Source organism: Calypte anna, chromosome 3 (genome assembly GCF_003957555.1).
Source record: "Calypte anna isolate BGI_N300 chromosome 3, bCalAnn1_v1.p, whole genome shotgun sequence".
NCBI classification, from domain to species: Eukaryota; Metazoa; Chordata; class Aves; order Apodiformes; family Trochilidae; genus Calypte; species Calypte anna.
This window is the reverse complement of record NC_044246.1, coordinates 151,624-173,663: the sequence shown is the minus strand read 5'-3', so window position 1 is coordinate 173,663 and position 22,040 is coordinate 151,624. Positions and strand designations below refer to the sequence as shown.

Below are 22,040 nucleotides of genomic sequence, written 5' to 3'. Positions count from 1 at the left end.
GTGCATTAGTTGTGGGTTAGGAGGAGGTTCCTTGAAATGTGGACTGTCCAGAACAGTCTTCTGTGGCACTAGCCCAGTGATCCATATGGCCTGTAGCCCACTCACACATTGTCCTTGGAAGTGTGAGCTGACCCTGTGGCCACCCCCCACCTCTAGGACTGGACCACTTTCCAGAGGCTCAGAGACTTGCCTACCATTGCCCAGCATCTGTGAACAATCCATCAGCTGCAAATACAGCAACAGACAGACACATGCAGGGCCTGAGCAGTCGGACCATGTTATTTCATGGCCCTCTGCTTGTTCTGGAAGAAGCTTGGTGGCTTTTCTGTTGAGGCAGGTCAAGCACTGTTGGTGCTCATACCTTGTGAGATGTCCTTGTAAACAGGTTTTGCTGTATCCACTCAAGTCATTGCCTTGTCTCCCAAGTACCTGGTGGAGAAAATATCTCAGCCATTTCATGAAAGATGTTTTAATTTTCTGCTTGGTTTGGCTGAGCAGCTGTGACTTCAGGATGTTGGTTGGATTTGCGTAAGGTGATTAAGATCCAGTAATGATGTTTACTGGTAAGACATCTGACATATTTATGCCAAGCAAGTAAAATTAAAACTCAACTAATCTTACTGTTACTACCAATGCAGTTAATGACAATGAAACCTTTCAATAAGTGAAGATTTCACAGCGGACTGTAGGAAATTCTCCTCCTGGAACTCTGGACCCATTGGAGTGATGGCAGGCTGTGAGCACTTTCAGTGAATGCTGATATGTTTTTGGTGGGGTGATGTTCGGACAGAGGAGGGACTGGGATCTGCATGATGCCAAGAAGTATCACTGCCACATTCTAGAACTGTGCATGTATTGTGTTCAGATGAGTGTACCACAAAATATTGATATTCACCTTTGAGCTTCTCCCTTCCTAGTTCCCTTCAGCTGTGGCTCAGATGCTTCAGTTGATGGGCTCTGCTGTGACCTGTTGCTCTTCAGTGAGTTGCAGCAGTGCTCGGGTTTGGTTGCTGTGAGGTAAAAACCAGGGATCTGCTGGGGACTGAAGTCTGCCATCCATGGAAAGTTGAAGTTCTGCTGGATTTTATCTTCCTGTTGTCTTCAGAATGGAAGTTAATACCTGAGGTAGAACCCTTTTTATCTTTGTATAGTTCCAAATGCGTAAGACATGCATTAACTGCAAACTACTGCCAGCCTGATTTTCTTGAAAATCTGTTCCCAGTCTCTACCTGAGTTCCCTACTTACTGTAACACTGACCAGCAGCTAGTCCTTTAACTCACTTTGAAATGAGATCCTATTCTGTTACCGCAGGGCTGATTTGGACTTGTGCCGAGGATTTGCTGAACCATAGTGTCAGGAAAACAGCACCTTCTGAGGGGACCCTGCCAGGCTTGAAGAGCCAGCCCTCTCTTCACAGGTGGCTCCTGCAGACCAGGACCAGTATGTGAGGAGGTTCTCACTGCCTGTCTTGTGGAAGCTGCTAGGAGAGGCTGACACAGTATGCTGCCAGCTGGTTGTGATGTTTCACGTACCTGCAAGGTATCTCAGTGAGCAAGGGTTTTGTCAGCCAGAAGCATCCAAAAGCCAGATCCCAGCCTCTGTTAGGGTGATGTGAGAGCTTGCCTAATTGCTTCTGTGCAGTCCAAATGAAAGAGGCGCAGCATGAGAACTGACCCAGATTCTCTGCTTCTGGGTTTTTTTGACAAGCTCTTAATGAGAATTTAAATCTATTGAATAAAAACTTAAGGGAGCATCATCTCCTGTAGAAACACCTAGTTTTCTGCCTGCTCCTTTTGCCCCAGCCTCGCAGAGCCTGGCAGTGGAATGTACCTTGGCTCCCCACCTCTGAGGACAGGGAAAGACAGCAGCAAGGAAGCTGGGCATGTGTTTGCTGCCTCTTTTCTTAATGTCTTGCAGCATTGCCAGGTAAGGCTGTCTCAGTTTACAGTCATCCTTCAGGCTATTTTAAAAAAAAAAAAAAAAAAAAAAGCTGCTTCTCCAGCAAAGAGTTTTGTCTCTCCATACAGCCTCATACAAAGTTTGTGGAGTAACATTCCAGACCAGTGATGAATTTGGAAGCACTTTTGGACCCCAGAGCTGCACAGAAAACCTACCCAAAACAGTGACCACCATCAGTCACTGAGGTGCAGTGCTGCAGGAGATATGTTTGTATAATGCTATGTCTAACAAATTAGATACATTCTACCTCTTCCCTTTAAAGCTCATGAGAAACCTTTGCCTTTGCCCAAAAATACATTCTGCTGAATGACAGTCGTTCTGTCAAGATCTAACATCAAGGAATCAAACTACACACAAGAAGTCAACAATACAGCACGTGTGTCAGCTGGGAGGAGATGCCTCTGGCCTGGAGGCACTGATCAGTGGGTTTACCATCCACACATCTCTTTTATCTCCATAGAGTCTTAAGGCTAATCACTGTGAGGATTGTCTGTAATCTTTTGACACCCTTGACCAAGCATTCCTGCCTCTCCACATTAACAAATTAAGTTATTAGCTCTTAATTCCTGAAAATCTAGACCTTCTGTGCTAGAGGGTAGCAGAGAGACAGTGTTAGGAAGATTGCTTCGAAAGCCTGGCATTTCTAGGCAGTGTTTGTAGCTGATCATTCAGCCCAATGGCAAGCAAAGAACAGGCCTCGATAGGAGGAAAAGCCCTGGAGCAACTCGGAGTGAAAAAGATCCCTGAAGAATGTGGATGTGATAAGATAATGTTTGCATACTTCCCCTGGAAAGCTGATCATAGAAGATATACAGCAGTGCTTATCCCTCTGGACTGCCTTGTGCCTTTCTGTACAGCAGCAGGAGCAACAATGCCCTTATTTAAGGCAGCAGTAGCCATGTTCTGGGTCACATGCTTCAGTTCTGTGATGGGAAGAGCAAGTGAATAGCAATCTTTGAACAGCCAGCTGGATGGCCTCTGTCACCAGGTCTCTTCTGGGTGGAATAGGAGCTTCACCAGCAGGTCCAGGGAGGTGATTCTTCCCCTGTACTCAGCGCTGGTTAGGCCACACCTCGAGTACTGTGTCCAGTTCTGGGCCCCTCAGTTTAAGAAGGATGTAGAGGTCCTGGAACAGGTCCAAAGGAGGGCAACCAGGCTGGTGAAGGGACTCGAGCACAGGCCCTATGAGGAGAGGCTGAGAGAGCTGGGGCTGTTCAGCCTGAAGAAGAGGAGGCTCAGGGGAGACCTCATTGCTGTCTACAACTACCTGAAAGGAGGCTGTAGCGAGGTGGGAACTGGACTCTTTTCACAGACGACCTTCAACAAGACAAGAGGACACAGTCTTAAGTTGTGCCAGGGGAGGTTTAGGTTAGATATTAGAAAGAATTTCTTCACGGAGAGGGTGATTAGGCTATGGAATGGACTGCCCGGTGAGGTGGTAGATTCTCCGTCCCTGGAGACATTTAAAAAAAGACTGGATGTGGCACTCAGTGCCATGGTCTAGCAACTGCTCCGGTGGGTCAAGGGTTGGACTAGATGATCTCTGAGGTCCCTTCCAACCCAGCTAATTCTATGATTCTATGATTCTGCACTGCTAAGGGGAGAGAAATAATTTGGAAGAGCCGAAGAGAGACAGATCAGTGTTATAGAGAGTAAGTGGTGAAGCCTGAGGATGGGACATGGAGTATATTGCCACTGAGGCCCAGGGTGTCTTGAGCTTGCTTGAGTGTTGGGAGCAGCAGGTGCCTGTGTCTGATTTTCAGTGATTATCTCCTCCATGTGTGTGTGCATGGAGGAGATGTGTGTGCTGCATGGGGCTGCTTCTTCAGCAGTTAAGAACAGCATAAATCAAACTGCAACTGATAAAATGTTGACATCTCTGTTACCCAGCCCTTAAAAAAGGGAAATAAGCATTCTGAGTAGTAAATATTACAGATAAGATTTTGCATGAGAAAAGTTTGCCAGTGAGGAACCCAATATCTAATATGGGTTATTTTACCCATGGGAATGATGCTGTAGCATGCAGGTGAGTGTGCACTGTGGCTCCTTATCAGTTTCAGACATGCCAATGGTTGCTCTTGTTTAAACCTGGACTAAAGAGCTTCTTCTGTCAGCTCTGGGGATGCCAGATTCAATCCCCAATGTCATAGTCAAGAGAGGGCTAATGGGCATTTGTCTGGGGCTTAGAATTCTGGAGCTTTCCTTCAAAGAGAGGAACTGTGAAACCTGACAGTGGTTTTAGAGCTGCTTCCTTACGCTCAACCCCCAAAGGACCAGCTCTCTGCTGAGTTATAGTATTGCTGATTTAAAACTTGAATTTGATCATGATTTTACTCAAGCTGATTGCTTCCCTGACTTCCTTTCTGCCTTAGTCTGCTAGACTGTAATGTAAGTGTTTTCCAGTGCTTAAGATTTATGTGGAGTCCTTAGTTGCTGCAAGACTGTATGGCACAATTCAGGCGTTCAAGGTCTTGGCAGTTACAACTATTCTACACAATTCTTGACACGAGGCTGAAAATACTGTCATTTCTATCAGTGCTAATTAGCTTCTTTTACCCTCAGTGCATGGTTACCTTTTGTGTACAGCTTTCTTATATTAGATTGTTCTTCCCAGTGATCAAATGGTTCAAAGACTTCAGGTAAATTATTTGCATCACAGGAGAAGCAGAGGTTTAATTGCCCCCCAGTTACTGCATCAGAAAGAGCTAATAGCTGGGATGTCTGTGAATGCAAGCAGCCTGTACAAGTCCCAAGCACAGGTGTGTTCCCTGCAATCCAGCCTGAAATCAACATAGAAGTCCCTGCAATTCCCAGTGGTCTGTGACTTTTGTGCACTAGGTACCTGCTAGATTGCTGCATTTAAGCATCTGGATCTTCATGTACTCATACAAGTGCCTGAGGAAAATTTCCTGGAAAAATATTGCGGACTACCTTCAAGATGATTGTAGAATATCAAAGAACAGGAGAGGTAGCTAGCTTGGTTTGCAGTAACCAGGACTTGCTTTCACAGGTGTGCTGTGCAGCTTGGTGACACACCTTATACCTGTGAGGTTTTACAGCAAGTCTGTTGGTGTGGGGTTTGTAATTTGTTTCAGAAGTGCTTACGTTTACTGCTATAAAATCCCCACCAGCATCCATACTTAGAAAAGTTCACAGGACCTTAAAAGCAGCATCATAAAAGCTGAGTGGAATAAGCTCCATGGAATAATGTCAAATTATTTTACAGACTGTCTTACAAAAACTTGCTCAATCAAAATGAAGGGGCCCACTATCTATAAAATGTGAGATTTAATTAAGGATCTCTGAATAGAATTATGAACCCAATTCCAGGTTTCTGCATTTGGAAATTTCCATCATAAAGCATCTCCATTCATCTGTCCCTGCGTGCATTGAAATATATTGTCAGCTGTCATGAATCTAATTTGACTCAAGGACTTTAAAGGCATGCTTTTTTTTTTAGTTAAGAGTTTTTTACATATCAGTGGTTGCATAAAGAGACTTTACACTGTGCATAAATTACATCTACTTTAGAAGGCCATAGTATTTAGAGGCTGCAGAGATTTTAAAGTAGAATTGTCAGTATCTTTTACATCATTTGTTTTCCTTGCACTTCTGGAAAATTCCAATATTGTAAGACTTAATATGCAGAGAAATAATGGAAACTATTTTTGCTAGCACTGTAATATAGCACCTTTATTTAGTCATCATAGAAATGAAAATTAAGTTCCTGTTAGTTTCACTGAATTCATGTACAAGCATGACTGGAGGATGTAGTCATAAAATTCATTTATACATTCAGTGGCCAGATCCAAATGAGTGTAAATGAAACTTCTCCCATCTGCCTCCTTGTGGGTTACACCTGTGAAGTATGTGACCTACCATGTTTGAAATGCACTCCAGAAATCGAAAATAAAGATTTGAGGAGAAGTTTCTACTGAGGGGACTTCTTAAGGCTGCAAAAAATATAGTAATACCAAAAATGTTACCACCTCGTTACTGCTTTTAATCTGCCCTTTTGAATACTGTTCATGAAGTTAAAAGCTGATTTAATTGGTGGTATTTTTTTCTGCTAAGATATGAATTACAGGCTCGTTCACCTACAGTGATGTTCCTCCTCATTTCCATGTCTTTGGAAGGTGTTGACTGAAATGAACTGCACAGCAATCCCATTTTATCCTCTGTTGCATACAAGCTCGATTCCGTTATTGTTGCTCTTAACATTTTTCTAGAGTGCTAAGTTGAGTATTTGTCCCAAAACCAGTGCAAATGCACCCAGAGATGTAATGACACCCATCAGTGTCTTGGGTGAAGCCATGGCTCTGCTGAGGATGGCAGGATGCTGGGGATGTGACTACTCTGTGCTGTCAGACTCCAGCTTTGCCATGTGACTTTTGTTGCCCAGGTTATCCTCCCCTGGATGAATCAATATGGGTCAAGTTGGTGTTTTTTGCAGGGATAAGCCCATCATCCAACAGTGTAAAATTCCTGGAAATCCAGTGTATGAGATGCCAGCAGCTGACCTTATGGTGGACATAGGTGCATGGTGGAAGGATAAGGATGGTCAGAACCCACAGTCACTGGGCAGCAGCTGGGGTGGGTGTGTGTGGTGATGCTCCCCTGCCTATGGACCGCTGCATAGCTTGCACTCTTGCTCATCTGCCTCCAGCTGCAGCACACAACAGACTGGAGACAGCTCAGCTTGCAAAGACTGCTGTTGCAGGCTCTGTGGTGTGCCACCAGGAGGGGTTTCCTGGAAAAAGGATACCAGATAGCCTGCTGAGCTTCTGGGAAACTTCTCTGCTGCCCATGAATAGCTGGGGCTTGTTTCCCTTTCCCATGGCTTTGACAGCAGCAGTGTGATTTACCAGGTCTGCAACTTTGTGTGGAAGTTATCTGCTGCCTGTGACATTTTACTATTCAGATTGGCCATCCCCATCTCCCTAGTGGTTGTTCCTCAAGCAGGCACACAAAGTCAGTACATTTCCTGGTTGGGTCCTTCATGTCCTAGCATGGATGGGGACAGCTTACACAGAATGAGAGGCTTACCTCTGTCAGTGGAGGTGGTGAGAGCCTGACTAACATCCTCTCTTTGCCTGTTTTCCCAGGTTGTGGCACTGTCATCCTGGAGTCTCCTGAGAGATTCAATCTACTATACACTGTCTGTTGTTGCACTCATTGTGGTAAGTTTTTGAAGGTTATTGTTCTGTGTAAGCCCACGTGTCTACTGTCACCTCTAAAAGCAACCTGCTAAGAAATCAGTCTTGTAGCTAAGATGGTTAACTACCATATGCTACACTTTAGAGTCAGATGATGAACAGTTCCATTTCTGAAGTTTGTGCTACTACTATTAGTCCCAGTTTCTTTGGTTTTCCTTTGTTCTGCACATGCCTCTATACCATATGTATTCTGTAGGTGCAAAGGTCTCTATTTGTCTAATCTTAAGAGGGCTTGCCTCAACCTTTTTGTACTTTTATTCCCCATGTAGCAAGGTCAGCCTTTTTACACCTGATGAAAAATAACTTGTCTTCATAGTAACTAACAATGAGCTGCAAAACAAAATGTTTTCATAACTTGACAGTAACCTCATACCTGAAAGTGTTACTAAAAGACAAATTTGGTCACACCCACTAATGTAAAGACATTAGCAGGTATTCTCATAATTTACTATAAGATGCACAGGTGTAGGCACTTGCCTGGCATTTACCCACCTGCTTTTTGGATTGAATGTTTGATGTATTGCACAGTGGCTGACAGGTTAAAAATTTGTTTACTGTGTCATGAGTTTTTTAATTCCTTAAGCAAAGTAGGTTTTTTTAATGACTTGTACATCCTTGTAGTTGCCAGCTGCTTTAGAAAGTTAAGAGCCATTCTCTGTTGTATTGTGTCCATAATACCACTGAAATTCATGGCTACAAATCCTATTTAATGAGAAGAATGGGAGGAAGGGAAAATATTTTAAATGGCTAAAGATTTAGGTCCCATCTGGTTTATTTGCCCTGTTATATGCCATACTGCTCCACAGTTGATGGCAAATGAGGATTTCTCCTTTCAGAATGAAGCATTGCTTCAGTTTAAGATGTTTCTCCTCCCTTTCACTCACCCACAGACCCCTGGCTTCACAAGTGGCTCAGATCTTTCCTATCCTTTTAAGGCAAAATCAAATTTAGGTGGCAGCACATTGTTACTCAAATACTTACTCTCCAGTCTCCAATGTCTCTTCTGCAAGACAAACCACAGGCTCCATGCAGAGTGTAGCATGGCCAAGTCCCCCTTTGTTAGCTTTCTGTGCACATTAGAGTTTAGAAGGCACTTAAATACTTTGCCATATAGGGATAATTTACCAAATCAGGGCATTGAGACTTTGCTGCAGCTAAAGTACAATCATTTTTCTTGAGGGATGATACTGCTTGCGGAAGGTTGCTTTCAGTATTTTAAACTGCAGCTTGCGGTGCCGTATTTTAAGTTGCAATCAACTGGTGTCTTTACTAATCATGAATAAATCTCAGAGGAAACAAATACATTCCTGCCAACGTTGAGATTCATCAACTTTAAAAAGATTGATATTCTGCAGGGTAAATCAATGTGACTTTGTTTTCTTCCATTTCCACTAGTACAGGAATTGCAGTGCAGCAGTAATAAAAGGCAAAGCAGTATAAACTCACCTGTTTGGTGCTCCAGGTCATTTGATAAGAATGAGTGAACTCTAAGTCACAGAGACTGGAAGTGTGTAAATCACACCATACCTCCCTGCCATTCAGCACTGTGATATGTATTTTTTTTAACTGTAAAATATACTACAAAGCTACCGCGTTGTAGAGTTTGGCAAAACAGTTAGTCCTTATTTCCCTTGAAAGGAAAGCGTGCCTATGTATCTTAACTTGAAGAGACATGGTCAGAGTCGTTAATGACAGAAGGGGAATGGGTGCTCTTTGTACTCACAAAGGTCAATGCACACGCTTTCATGTCCAGCACACTGTAACCTAAACCAGGCTGTGTCAGATTAGATCATGGTGACTGTAAGCTGTAATTTACAGCATGCATGTTTTGTGGTCATGTTTTCTCCCAGAAGTCCATGTAACCATTGCTGGGTGCTGGCTGTCACCAGGAGTTGCCATTTGCAGGCTGTGTAGCAGCCTGAGGTATTTCAGAAGCCACATCCCTTTCCCTCCCTTCCTCTGGTGTGGTGCCATGGGTGTGTTTCCTTGCTGCAAACACGTCATTTCCACCACCTCTGCAGGAAGCAGAGGACCTTGTCTGGTCCTCTGGCCCTCCTGCTGCAGCATCCATGGCAGGAGGGTCACGGTCCATGGGCTGAGCTGCACTGAGGTCCCCTCTCTGTGAGTGACAGCCGAGAGCAGCTTTCACAGGTGTCAGTCTGAGGTGGAAGAACGCAGAGGCACAGGGGTGCTGCCATCCAGGGAGCCTGGTTCCTGTTTGTGATGATGGAGCTGATGGTGGTGGGCTGGGGAAGGGCCGGGCCCAGCAGTGGAGCACAGCGGCCACCTGCTGGTCACCACCTCCAGCTGTCTCTCCAGACCCTCAGAAGTCGGGTGTGGGTGGGTAAGCACCTTTAACCTCTTGGCCATAGATTCATTTCTTCCCCAGCACCCTGCACAGACAGGAGGAGACTCTTGCCCAAGGAGGGCTCACAGTATTGTGGAAGCTTCAGCTCCCATCAATGGGTGTTCTAAAATGACTGTCTTAGTAGTTAAACTGAGCTAGTGTGGTGGCCTCATAGATTGTAATGAAATATAGCGTAAGATCAGAGGGAAGCGTGGAAGATGCTGAGGAAATAACAGGCCTTGGGCTCAGTTTTCAGTCAGCAAACTCTCCCAGCAGTGATGACTGTAAATCTGCATACTGGTCACCAGGTTGCCACAAGAGCAGGTCAGGGGAAGAGGCTGTGCCTGAGGTGAGACCAGCTGTGTGGCTTAGGGGCAGGTGCAGCCCCTTTGAGTCACTCGCTGTTTTCACTGCAACCGCTTCTGCTCGCTGCTGCAATAGCTGCAGTTACACAAGGATGCCGTGGTCTTTGGGAAGGAGACTGCCTGCTTTTGATGGGTCACAAAATGGATGGTGAAGTAGTTCAAAGGTGACGGCAGTGCCAAAACAGACCAAAGCTTAATCCCCTTGCCCTCAGCCCTGGGTTGCTCTGTCCCCTCCTCAGGTGATTGGCTGTTTCCAACTGTGATTTCATGTATAACATGCCTGTTTTTTTAAAATCTTCTCTCCACAGTTTATTTATGACGAGAAAGTTTCCTGGTAAGTATATCTGGCCTTGAATCCTCTCTCATTTTTTCTGGTTATATCACAAAAACTTCAATAAGTAGGGTTCATCAGGAGAGGAGAGGAAAACTAAGAACTTCTGCAGGGCCATTCAGGAAGCACGTTCCTGCTGCATGAGAAACCTCAGCACATGTTGGGCTGGAATAACTCATTTTCTGAGCCAGAGAGAAAAGCATAGGAGAATGTCCCTCAGACTGGTGCAGTCAATGCCCTCAGCCCAATCTGCAGCTGCCCAGGGATGGGGGTGTACTATGCAGGGGCAGAGACTGCTGCCTAGGTGGCAGCAATGTCAGTCATCTGGGAATAGAAAGGGCAACCCAAGCAGTCATAAAGAAGTATGTTCCAGTAATTGGATTTTTAATAATTTAAAACACAAAAGCTCCTAAGCCAATATTAAAAGAGCGAATGGTTGTTTTAAAGAAAGGGGGGGAAGAAAGTGTTAATATCCCCATCAATGTGCTTAAATGTAGTGCAGCAGATAAGGTAGGTGGGAGGCCTTCAAACACTTTTTAAAGTGTAACTTCAGTTGTTTTGCATTCATTGTTTTGTTTTCAGCACCTCTCAGGGCTTTTAGAGTGACAGCGGTAGCTTTGATTTCACCCTCAGCCAGTATTATTTTGATAACAAGCACTAGGGGGAGTCAGGCTTTTTGAGTTCCATGTTTTCTTAAGCTTATTCTCAGTGGGGCATTTATGTTGAATTTCAGAGAAGGATTTCTGAAACGCTGTGTTTTGCAATGGCTTGGTTTGGGGTTTTTTTGTGTTCTGTTTTGTTTTTTTAAATAAAATTGACTCCATGCCCAATTGTATTTGACTGTGCCCTTCAACTAAAACACGTCAATGTGGAAGCCAAGGGTTAAGCTGCCATGAGCAGGGAGATACTAATATGGCTAGTGCAATGTCTCAGAATCTTTAAAGAGAAAACAGCCCATGAGTTTCAGTAAATAGCAGCCTGAGAACAGATTATTTCCCCAAGGACTAGCAGTTCACTCTAAGGAACTGTGCAGAATACAGCATTTTGGCCAATGAAAAAGATTAACTAGGAAAAAGTTCTAAAAGTTGTATTCTAAATTTATTTGCGTACAGATCTCATTAGTTTGGTTTAGAAATGGTGGATAAATAACTGACAGTGCTTCCTGCTGCATTCTCAGTGGTTAGACAGCAGCAGTAGAGAAAAGAGCAACTGCCTTTTGTTCAGGTTGTCTTGGAATGATGGATGTGCGTTAGCATGCTCAGAAAGCCCAAAGCCTTGCTGTTCACCCATGCAGGCAGAGCAGGACGACTGCTCCACCTCCCTCCGCCACAGCCCCTACAGGTATTGCCCTTACCGAAGTGTCTGTGTCCCTGTAGTGTGTGAATTGCTCATGGAGCTTGGGGGCTTAGTCACTTGCTCTTAGCTGGCAGGTTGATTTGCCTGAGTACAATGAGAACAGAAGACAAGAAAACAAAGGAGGCAGCACACGTGGGTGTGTGATCCATGTCTTTATGTACTGCCTTTGCTTGAGGTGTGTTCAGACAGCCCAGGAGGATCATGTCTTTCCAAAAGTTTGTGGTGTGACAGATGGGGTAATGGCTGAACTCAGGCAGCTGATTGCCATGCCGTTCTCTGATGTGTTTTATGTTGCTCTTGTTTGCAGGTGGGAGTCCTTAGTCTTAGTGCTGATGTACATCATCTACATTGTTATCATGAAGTAAGTCAAATGTGCCCTCGGCAAGCTGTTTAGATTGTAAGGCTCCTTGCTCCAGTGCTTTCCAGCGGTTGCATGGGCAGGGCTTCCATTGCATCGCCCAGATTGCAGGCCAGCAGGATCTCCCCATAGGTGGGGCAAAGGCACCTTGCCCTCTCATATATTTATCTGTAATTTATCCAGATAAGGCAGGAAGGGGCTGCTAATCCCCTTAGTAGAGATCCATGGATCAGAGAACTAAAGGTGAAATGCCACTTTACAGGTCTCACCCTGTGTGTTCCGACCAAAGCTAATGGAGCAAGTCTGTGGCAGACCAGAGAACCAAACTCATCTCTGAGTCCCACCAAAGCAGCCTCTTCTGACTTTGCTTTAGCATCCATACCCATAAATAAACATGCAGGAGATTACAGTCTGCTTTTTATGGGTGCAAAACTCCACAGTGATTTGTTCCTGCTTGCTTGGAGACCCATGATAAACCTACAGCACAGTCAGCATAGATGTTCTGAGCTCTGACCTGTGTAACTTCTTTCACACAAGTTAATGCTAGCAAAGCTAGTCTGTTCTGCTGTTTGATTCCCCTCCTCCTGCCTTGTTTTTAAAAGCCAGTGCAAAGGAAACCCAGATTTAAACTGGAACAGTCAACAAAACCTACCAGCTGCCAAGCACATCAGTGGTCTTGTCTCAGCAAGAAAGAATAGAGATTTGTTTTGAAATGATGAAGAGAGTAAATATTATGAGAGCAGTTCTCAGTGAGAACAGGAAAACACTCAGGCTGAGTTGAAGTGAACACAAGTCAGAATTCATCTCACTTCTAGCAATTAGAAACTTCTTTAGCATGGAAGGTAACTTCACCCTTGCAACAATTAACTGACCAGGAAAGCAGACAGTTGTAATGTCTGAATCTGGAATGGATTTTTTTTTTCTGAAAGCAACACTGGATTCTGAACAGGCATTTCAGACCTGTTTGGATACAGCTGGGGATGTTGTTGTCCTGTTTAGGAGCCTTGTCTAGGTGTTCATAGTGGTTTACCCTTGCCATTGAGTATCATGGTGAGATCCTCAACTCACATTTGTGTCATCTCCTGGCTTCCCTAAATAAAATAAGAAATAAAGCTTTACTTATTCCCCCCTCCACAGATTGAGACTGAACTTGCATATCGTTTTGTGTTTCTCTGGTAAATCTTCACAGGTAAAACAACACTCATGCTCGGCTGTAATTACATGACACAAATTAATTCAGATGATGACAAGTAATCAGAATTTGCTATACAGAATGTTAATTATACATAATATATAAGCATATATGTCATTCAGAATTCATATCTTGTATCTTTCATAGCCTTCTGGCTACAGACATGTTGTAAACAGTCTAATTAGAGCCCTGGCACGCTGTGGTTAGAATTCCTTAAAAACAGAGGGGTTTTCTTCCTTCCCTTAGTTGTAACACACAGGATATGAATCTAGGAAAGGAAAAGCATCGAAAAATCCAGATAGAAGGAGCAAAGTTACATACAGAATTTATTTCATCTGTGCAGGTACAACTCAACCTTACATCACTGCTTTGAAAAGAAGACAAAAAATTCTGCAAATATGGTAAATGGTTTAGGAAATAGCACGGAAATGGACGATAACAGCAACTGTGATGCCACAGTGGTATTACTAAAGAAAGGTAACTGTTCCAGTAAGTCACCCTGCTTGCTTGCATCATTCTAAATGTTTACAAGTTTTTCTGCTATTGATGCAGTGTGGACTGCTTCTGTCTTACCAGCCATGAGATGTGGGGCAAGGTGCCCCTTTCACAACCTCCCTCACAATGGCTCTTGTGACTCGTGGCATGACATGGTGACCCCAGTCACTGCATCCTTTGCTGCTTAGGAGGCAGCTTAGGCATCCTCAGGATGAATCTTGCTGCTGGACAGGTTCTTGGCTGAAAGGGCTTGTCCAGCTTCAAGCTCGATCAGGGGCTACTCATTTAGGCTGTTAGAGCCATGTTGCTGTAAGTCCTTCTGTGGGTACTGTTGTTCTGCATTGAAGAGGCCTGCTAAATGCCTCCAATTAAATTTAACTCCATTCCAAAGTGACATAAACTGTGCATTGAAAACGGCCCTACTTGCACTAGTGTATTCTTCCCCCTCAGTGAAGGGAAGGTGAGGACTGTGTTGACTTAGGTAGCCTGTTCTTACTGCACATGCTGTCTTGAATGTGCACACCTTTTCCATGGACGTGATCTCTAGTTGGATTTCCCTTTGGCTGAAGTTTTCTTCCTATTCACTTTAGTCACAGTCATGAATAAAAATTACTGTATTTCTTCAGCTTCAAAAATTTCACCCACTTTCAAGCTCAGCAGCAGTAGCTTGATGTGGGCATTTGCAAGCATGTGCTAAATTGTATTTACAGAGGGTATCTTTTTATCTTTGCAACAGTCAACAAGCATGTGCAGTAACTGCTTGGGATTTATATGGAATAACACCACTCCCCAGTCACTGGTTTAACTTGAGAAGGAACTTTATCTTGTCTAAAGCAGTCCTGGTCTCTGGCTACAGGTGGGCCATCCTTTTTGTTTCACTGGCACTCCCCCCCAAAAAACGAAAACAAAAATAGGACTCTGTCTTCCTGATTGAAAGATCTAGTCTGTACACAGTAAGCAACTAAACATGAAATGTTAGAGGGATTTATTTGGTGACATCAAACCCTTTGAGTATACCAGCAGCCAGCTATGGTGTTCCTGCCCAGTTGCTGAGGGAGGGCTTTTATGAGAGCTGTGCACCCTTGTTTGAGGAAGCTGCTTTTATGGGAACAGCTTTCTGTACCCTGGGGCTCTCAACAGCCAAACTGTTCTGGCAAGATGAGTACACTCTGTACCAGTAAAGCTTCACTGGTAAAACATAGCATCAACTCAAGCTTTCGTCATCTAGGCTTATTCAGTGGCCTCTGAGTTAGGCACAAATGAAGCAGTTCTGATTGTGGAAATTAGTGTCAATCCTCCCAGAGTTCATCTTTGTGTGACACTGCTCAGCTGCTGGTGATTTTTTTTAATTTTATTTGCACACTTGCGGTTACTCAAATTGGCTGAGGAAGGGAGACAAAAGGATTGGTTCATTTTCTTGCAGATTGTTGCTATCTTTGCTTGGCAGTGGGCCACTAGAGGCCCAGACAGGTGCAGCAGCTAGTTGCCCCAGGTTGCAAGCAGTACCTATTGCAACAGATTGCCTGAGGGGTTTGGACACTTCCATTTGTTCTTTTTGTTTGTTTTGTTTTTTTTTTAGCAGAAGACAAAAAGGATCAAACAGAAGGATTTTTGTGTTTGGAACAGTTTCCCCAAGTGCAGGAAATGCCAGCATGGAAAAAGCCACAATGGAAAGCTGTCTGGCTGTTTTGCTTTTTTTAAGTGTCTACCCCAATCCATGGAAACCCTCTCAGTCAGAAAAAACAGTGACACCAAGGCCATGGTGTTACTTATCTGTAAGACTTAACAGTGGTGGTTTTAAACATTAGTGCCATGAAACATTTGACTGTTCAGCACTGATATTAACAAAGGAAAGAGATGAGTTGAGGAAGACGTTGGGTTTCCCAGCTGCCAAGTCCCAATCCTGGCCCAGTATTCAGAACATGAGGTAGCATTCAGGCACAGAGGAGATGGAGAGTGGCACTGTGCCACACTGAGGGCCGTGGGCTCTGGCACTGTGCCCCAGCTGGAGTGCCATTCAGGTACTTGTCCTGTCTCCTTGTGGGTCACACCACATACACTGACATTTATGATTACTGCCAGGTTTGATGGCACTTCCCAGCCATCAGCTGCAATCCCAGGATGCAAGAACACAGTGACAGTAACCCCGGTATATACTGGGGTTCAGTATACACCACTCAATGGTGGGTGAAGTCAGTGTCCTCATAGAAATGCAGATTATAGCAGTGGATTTAATGGTACCAATTGAAGGAATGGTTCTTACAAAGGTCTTCTGGAACATACAGGTTTATTTTTCTAGGAACCGTGTAGGGCAGAGAGAGACAGAGACTGCTGCTGGAAGAAGAGCTAAATTTCTCTCTTCCTTGGCTGCAGGAAATTTCCACCGTAAAGCCTCTGTGATCATGGTGGATGAGCTGCTGTCTGCCTACCCACACCAGCTTTCGTTTTCTGAGGCTGGGCTCCGAATCATGATAACCAGCCACTTCCCTCCCAAAACACGTCTCTCCATGGCCAGCCGCATGTTAATCAATGAGGTATGTGATTTATCTCCCTGCCTTCCTCTACTTCTGAATCGGCTTTTTCCTGTAGCAGTGTTTAGGTTGAGATGGAGCTCTTGTGTGTTTTTCTGGATCCCTGATAGCATTTTCCCAGATTTTAGCTTTCTGACTTTGCTAAATCATCCCTTGCTGTCTGTCCCAATGGAGATTTTCACAGAGAAAGTTCTGAGTTTATGTGGTTATGTACCTATAACTGTTGCTCACAGGAAGTGTCTCCTGCATTGATCTGACATTGTTATCATTTGCACTTATTTAATGATATGGTACTCCATTGAGTCAGCACTTAGTACGTCCCTAGTCTTGGAGTACTCTTGCAGTCAGTTCCACAGCCATTGGTCCTTCTCTTATAAAAGTTGTGTATGAGGTTTGTCCTGGTCTTGTGCAAGCAACTGTCATGTTATATCTGATCAAAATTCATCCCTTTCGCTTCTAGAGCCAAATTTTTAAAGAACTCTGCTTATCTCTCTTTTCCTGTTCCTTTCTTTATCTTCAAATTTAAAAAAATCTGTCTTTCAGCAAAAATTTGTGCTTGCATTACAGAGGCAAAGGCTGATCAACAGCAGGACTTACACTAATGGTGAATCTGAAGTAGCAATCAAAATACCAGTCAAGCATGTGGTGGAGAATGGAACAGGCCCCAGCAACTCTGCCGAGCGGGGTGTGAACAGTACACGGCGGGAGGAGGACGCGGCTGAGGCTGGAAATGAGACAGAGAACGAGAATGAGGACAATGAGAACAATGAAAATGATGAGGAAGAGGAAGAAGATGATGATGATGATGACCATGAAGGGCCATACACACCTTTTGACCTACCCAGTAAGAAGCTCCTGGGTTTGTTTTGTTCCAGAGAGCAAAATATCAGTTTGAGTATGCTAGAAACATCACAGACATGTTAAGGTAGAAGTGTCTCTGCACTCTGCACTTCATAGTTCCTGAACACAGGTCAAAGATGAGAGAAAATGGGAAGCAGCAGGGACTTCCCAGGACTCAGGCACACCTCTCAGGGCTTGCACCTCTGCTGCAGCTCATGCACTGGCCCAGTGCTGCTGTTGCAGTCAGAGGAAAAAGGCAGCAATTTCCACAGGATGGTCCCTGCCCCCAGAACCTGGGTCACTCTCTGGAGAGACCTGTCTCTCTGCCGACTGCGGAGGAAGCTGAGGATGGTGGAGACACTGGTGAGATGTCTGGACGTAGGTCAGTTGCATCTGTGTCTAGACCTTAACTTTGCTGGGGAATGAGGTGTGCTCTGAATTCGGTGGTAGTGGAGACAAAGCAGTTGGTGGTGCTGATGTGGAGCAGAGAGAAAGAAGGTTCTGGAAGCTTCTGCTTCCTGCTGTTAACTAGGCACAGCCACAGAGTCATCTCACTCCTTCTGGAGGGCTTTGACAGAACAGATACGTGACTTGTGGACAACCACATGTGCCTCAGGTTGCTGAGCACTGTGCCTGCAGGAAGAAGATCTTTTTGCTAAGTCCCTCTTACCCCATCAAGACTCTAGTCCTAGGATGATTATAACGTATTCCTGTCCTGTCTTTGACTCACAGTTCCCAGAACTGGTAAGATCTTGTTGCAGACAAGCCAGAATACTGTAGGAACTGGTCCTACCTCCTGTTCAGATCTCCTTACTTGAACAGGATAGTTTGTTGTTTGAGTTAACAAAAAAACCCCAAGCATCAAAGAGAGTAATTTAGATGTCCTGTGGACCATGATATGGTATGGTCCATTCATGGTATGGGAAAGGTTGGCATGGAGCTCTGAGGATCTCTTGTTTGAATCTGTGCTCAGAGCAAGTTGTCCAAGACTTCATCCAGTTGAGTTTTGCTTCTCTCTAAGGATGGAGCTCTTACAGTCTTTTTGGGTACCTGCTCCCAGTGTTTGACCACCCTCATGGTAGGGGAAGAAGAAGAAAATGTGAAACTTCTGGTACTACCTATTCTGGATTTTCCTTATTACAGGTTGAGTCCATTGGCTTAGTGCATTTCTGCCATTATCTTTTCTGTACCGTGCCATTAGGTGGTTGAAGATGGATCAGATCTCTTTCTAGAACTTGCTTTTTGTGTGGTACCTCTAAGACCTTAACCCAGAATGGGTAGCAGGTGTGCCCTGAACCATCACTTAACCTCTCAGAGAGGCATTTCATACTCCTTCCTCATGCCCTTTCTGCCACCCCACCTCTGCCATCACACATAATCTTCTGAGCAAGGAATGTCTTTTCATTATCTGTTTGAGTAGCAGGTAGGCAGAGGCATCCCTGGCATCTTTTTTATTAATGCTTACAAAATAATAACATTCTAGACTGGAATTGTGATTGTTTCATGTTTTTGTTTTACAGCTGGCAAGATAGAAATCTTGAAGTGGCTCTTCACATGGCCATTGAGTTTTGTCCTGTACTTCACCGTGCCCAACTGTAACAAACCCCACCTGGAAAAATGGTTTATGGTTACCTTTGCTTCTTCTACCCTCTGGATTGCAGCTTTCTCCTACATGATGGTGTGGATGGTATGTACCAAGTGAAGTGGAAACCTCTAGGAGGGGCAACGAAAGAGGGTTTTGTCAGCTTAGAGAGATGTGTAGAAAGTTCTGTTTACCTGAATTTTCAGATGAGAAAGCTGAAGTCTGCTCCCATTTCTACTAGGCCTGTCTACAATGAGAGAAGAAAATCAGGGCCCAGTAGCTGTGGCTCTTGAACTTGATTCAAGGCTGGGATTTCACCCAGATTCTTTAACATGGGGAAAAGAATTACACATGCGCCAGTTTAACACCTCTTTGTCATGCAGGTCAGTGTAGAGAAGCCCTGATGCTAGTCAGAATCTGGCCTCGGTAGGTTTTCTTTTTCTTGGAGCAAGCAATGAATGATTACACTTTGAACTCAGCATGAACGAAAGTATGACATTCAGGAAAATTCTTGCACAACTACTAGTCAACAGGAACTTAATTTTACCTTGTTATCCTAAAGATAGAAGGAGATAAACAGAAATGAACAGAAAGAAATCCAAGCACATCTGGCCTGTTCACAGCGTGGTTTTGTGCACTGGCTGGGTCACTGAGCCTGTCAGTTTGATGCAGGTCTCATTTCATGATATGTGTAGGTGAACATCATAAGTTGTCCTCCTTAGGACAGCAGTAATACTGTAGCACAGATTGTGTGCCTTTTGGGGTATGGCATCTCCACTCTTGAGCAGTCAGATGACTGGGGATCACCATCAGCAAGAGGCACTAACAAGGAAAGCCTTCTTCAGGGCTGCTGCACTTGAATGGAGTGCATGATTCATGGCCTGTCTGTGCATGGGACTTAAAGAGCATGGAGATACCCAACTAAAACACTGACCACTGACTGCTTGGGAAGAGGGAGGCAACAACAAAAAAATCTTCGTATTTTCTTCTTGTACTACAAGCAAAAAATGAATGCCAGTGTTTTTGCTGCATACTAATCAAAGCAGGTACAGAGGAGTGGTTTTTATTTTGTTTTGTTTTCAAGAATCTATCTTACTTTCAACAGGAAGTATAAAGTTACTTTTTTTCTTCTTTTTATCTGCAAGGATGACAAGAAAGAAAATAGAGAAAAGCTATCCCAACTTTCCATAGCTGAAATGCTTTCCCTAGCAATTGAATGTGGTTAATAGGAAATGGGCATCATTAGACAAAGGCATCCAGAATTTAAAAATATTAATGAATTTGAATAACACTAATTTATCATAGATTGCATAGGAAAGGAAAGAGGAAATTTTTCCTCTCTACCAGTCCTCTGTCAGTCCCTTGGGGTTATGTCCCTGCATATAGCATTTTCAAAGTGTAATAAACCATGGGGTTGTTTTAGTGTCTGCTTCGCTACCATTTGTATATATTGAGGACTACAAACTAAATCCAAGATCAGGAGACTGTTACAGAGGGTACTGCCCTACTGTATAATAGCCCAGGTTAGTGTCAAGGTAATGGTGGATGAAAAGTGTGACGTGGCTAACCAGAGAGAGTACATAGGGATCAGTGCTGTCCTTTGCCAGATGATAATATTACCAGAAATGCCTGTCACTGCTTCTCTTTAAAGAAAATAGGAGTTTGCTCTGAGCAACAAACCATCTCACAGCATCTTGCAGAACTGTGTACTGGTCTCTGATTTTAAGTCTCATGAACAGCTTAATAGTTTATTTCCTCTCTTTAGGTGACAATCATTGGCTACACACTGGGAATTCCAGATGTAATCATGGGCATCACTTTCTTGGCAGCTGGAACCAGTGTGCCAGACTGCATGGCAAGCCTTATCGTAGCAAGGCAAGGTGGGTTCACCACAGAGATGTCCTACTGCTATGGAAGCATTATCCTGTGTCTTCTTCCTCTTTAGGAAGCATAGATGTGTCCTGAATATGACAACATACAGAGCTCTTTTCCCAACGCTGAAATTTAAAGCAAGAACAAAGATGGAAATTGTTATGCTGCTTTTACAAAGCAGCTCATATGTTGTTAATGACAGGGTGGAACAAGTTTTGGCACTACTGTTAACTTCAGGTCTTCTCCAGAAGTTGCAACATTTTTCTTATTTTAAATGTCCGTGGTATTCAATTGCTTAGCAAATGGTGTAATCTTTCAGGTTACTTTCCAGCTTTTCTCCACAGTCATAAGGACTCTTAAGGTTTTAAGGAACTGTTTTTAAGGAAAACTCCCCCCCCCCTGCCCTCCCTGTGGCTTCAGCAACAGGTGTTCTTAGAGAAAAAGAAAGTTGTCAGTACTGCCTTGGGAAACAAACACAGTGGCTCTTCATTAGAACAACTGGCAACCTAGTATGCCACTTGAAGACATGGCTTAATCAGTCCAGTGTAGAAATTAATGTGTAATGATTACAATAAAGCATCAAAAGCCCCACTAAGCATGGCACAAGAGTACTGGCAGGTTGCAGCCATCAGAGCCAGTGGCCAGGGTCCCTACAGCAGCAGGGGATTAGTTGAGGGAAGTTCTCAGGTGATTCTAGAAGGTGGATTCAGCCCTTTTGGCCCTGCGGGTGAGGGAACTCCCTCAGCTCTCTGCCTCAGTCTGTGGAAATTGTCTGGATTAGCTCAGATTAATGTACTTCTGTTTAAAAGTTGAGACTTTTCCGAGACATGTCTGATTGTACATGGTTTCCGTTCCTGCAGGTATGGGGGATATGGCTGTGTCCAACTCCATTGGAAGCAATGTTTTTGATATTTTGATTGGCCTAGGCCTTCCTTGGGCTTTGCAGACCCTAGCAGTGAATTATGGATCATATGTAAGTACTACATTTATTCACATGACTATTTATTTATTTATTTATAGAACAGATTTACTTTGAAGAAAAAATATCTAAAAATTCTGTAGACTGGATAAACAAATAGTTTTGCCCTGTTAGAACGTGGCAGAGTAGCAGTGAGTTGTCAGTGGACATTCCCCATCCTTTGAGAAATACTTCCATTTCTTCTTTAAAGGCATCTGACTGTGCTGAATAAGCTAACTCAGCAGTCTGTTGCACTGTTAGATCATTCTCACAGAAAAAAAGCATTCTTACATTTAAATGGAATTTCTGTATTCAAAATAGAGTGTGTTGCCTCTTATCCTTTCAATGGATGTCACTTAGAAGAGTCTGGCTGCACCTTCTCTGTCTTCTCGAATGAGATATTTGTACACATTGGTAAGATTCCCCTGAATCTCCTTCTCCAGGCTGAACAGTCCAGCTCTTTCAGCCTCTCTTTGTATGTCAGAGTTATGTCATTCTTAAATCATCCTTGTGGGCCTTCTCCAGAGTTACTCCAGGAAGTTCATTTCCTCCTTGTATTGAGGAGCAGAGCTGGAGCAAGCACTCCACATATGTCTCACCAGTGCTGAGTAGACAGGGATCATCTCCCTCTACTTGC

General features: G+C 43.9%; 1 protein-coding gene across 1 annotated transcript in view; it reads left to right on the top strand.

The window, feature by feature from the left end:
* The window catches only part of SLC24A3 (solute carrier family 24 member 3), a 129,090-nt gene that overhangs the window by 95,232 nt on the left and 11,818 nt on the right, over positions 1-22,040 (top strand). Inside the window, exons 7-15 of the mRNA XM_030446720.1 lie at positions 7,066-7,140; positions 10,197-10,222; positions 11,883-11,936; positions 13,469-13,602; positions 15,994-16,154; positions 16,719-16,995; positions 18,512-18,678; positions 20,339-20,453; positions 21,306-21,418. Coding sequence (XP_030302580.1) covers positions 7,066-7,140; positions 10,197-10,222; positions 11,883-11,936; positions 13,469-13,602; positions 15,994-16,154; positions 16,719-16,995; positions 18,512-18,678; positions 20,339-20,453; positions 21,306-21,418 — 1,122 coding nt within the window. The remainder of the gene's footprint in view (positions 1-7,065; positions 7,141-10,196; positions 10,223-11,882; positions 11,937-13,468; positions 13,603-15,993; positions 16,155-16,718; positions 16,996-18,511; positions 18,679-20,338; positions 20,454-21,305; positions 21,419-22,040) is intronic.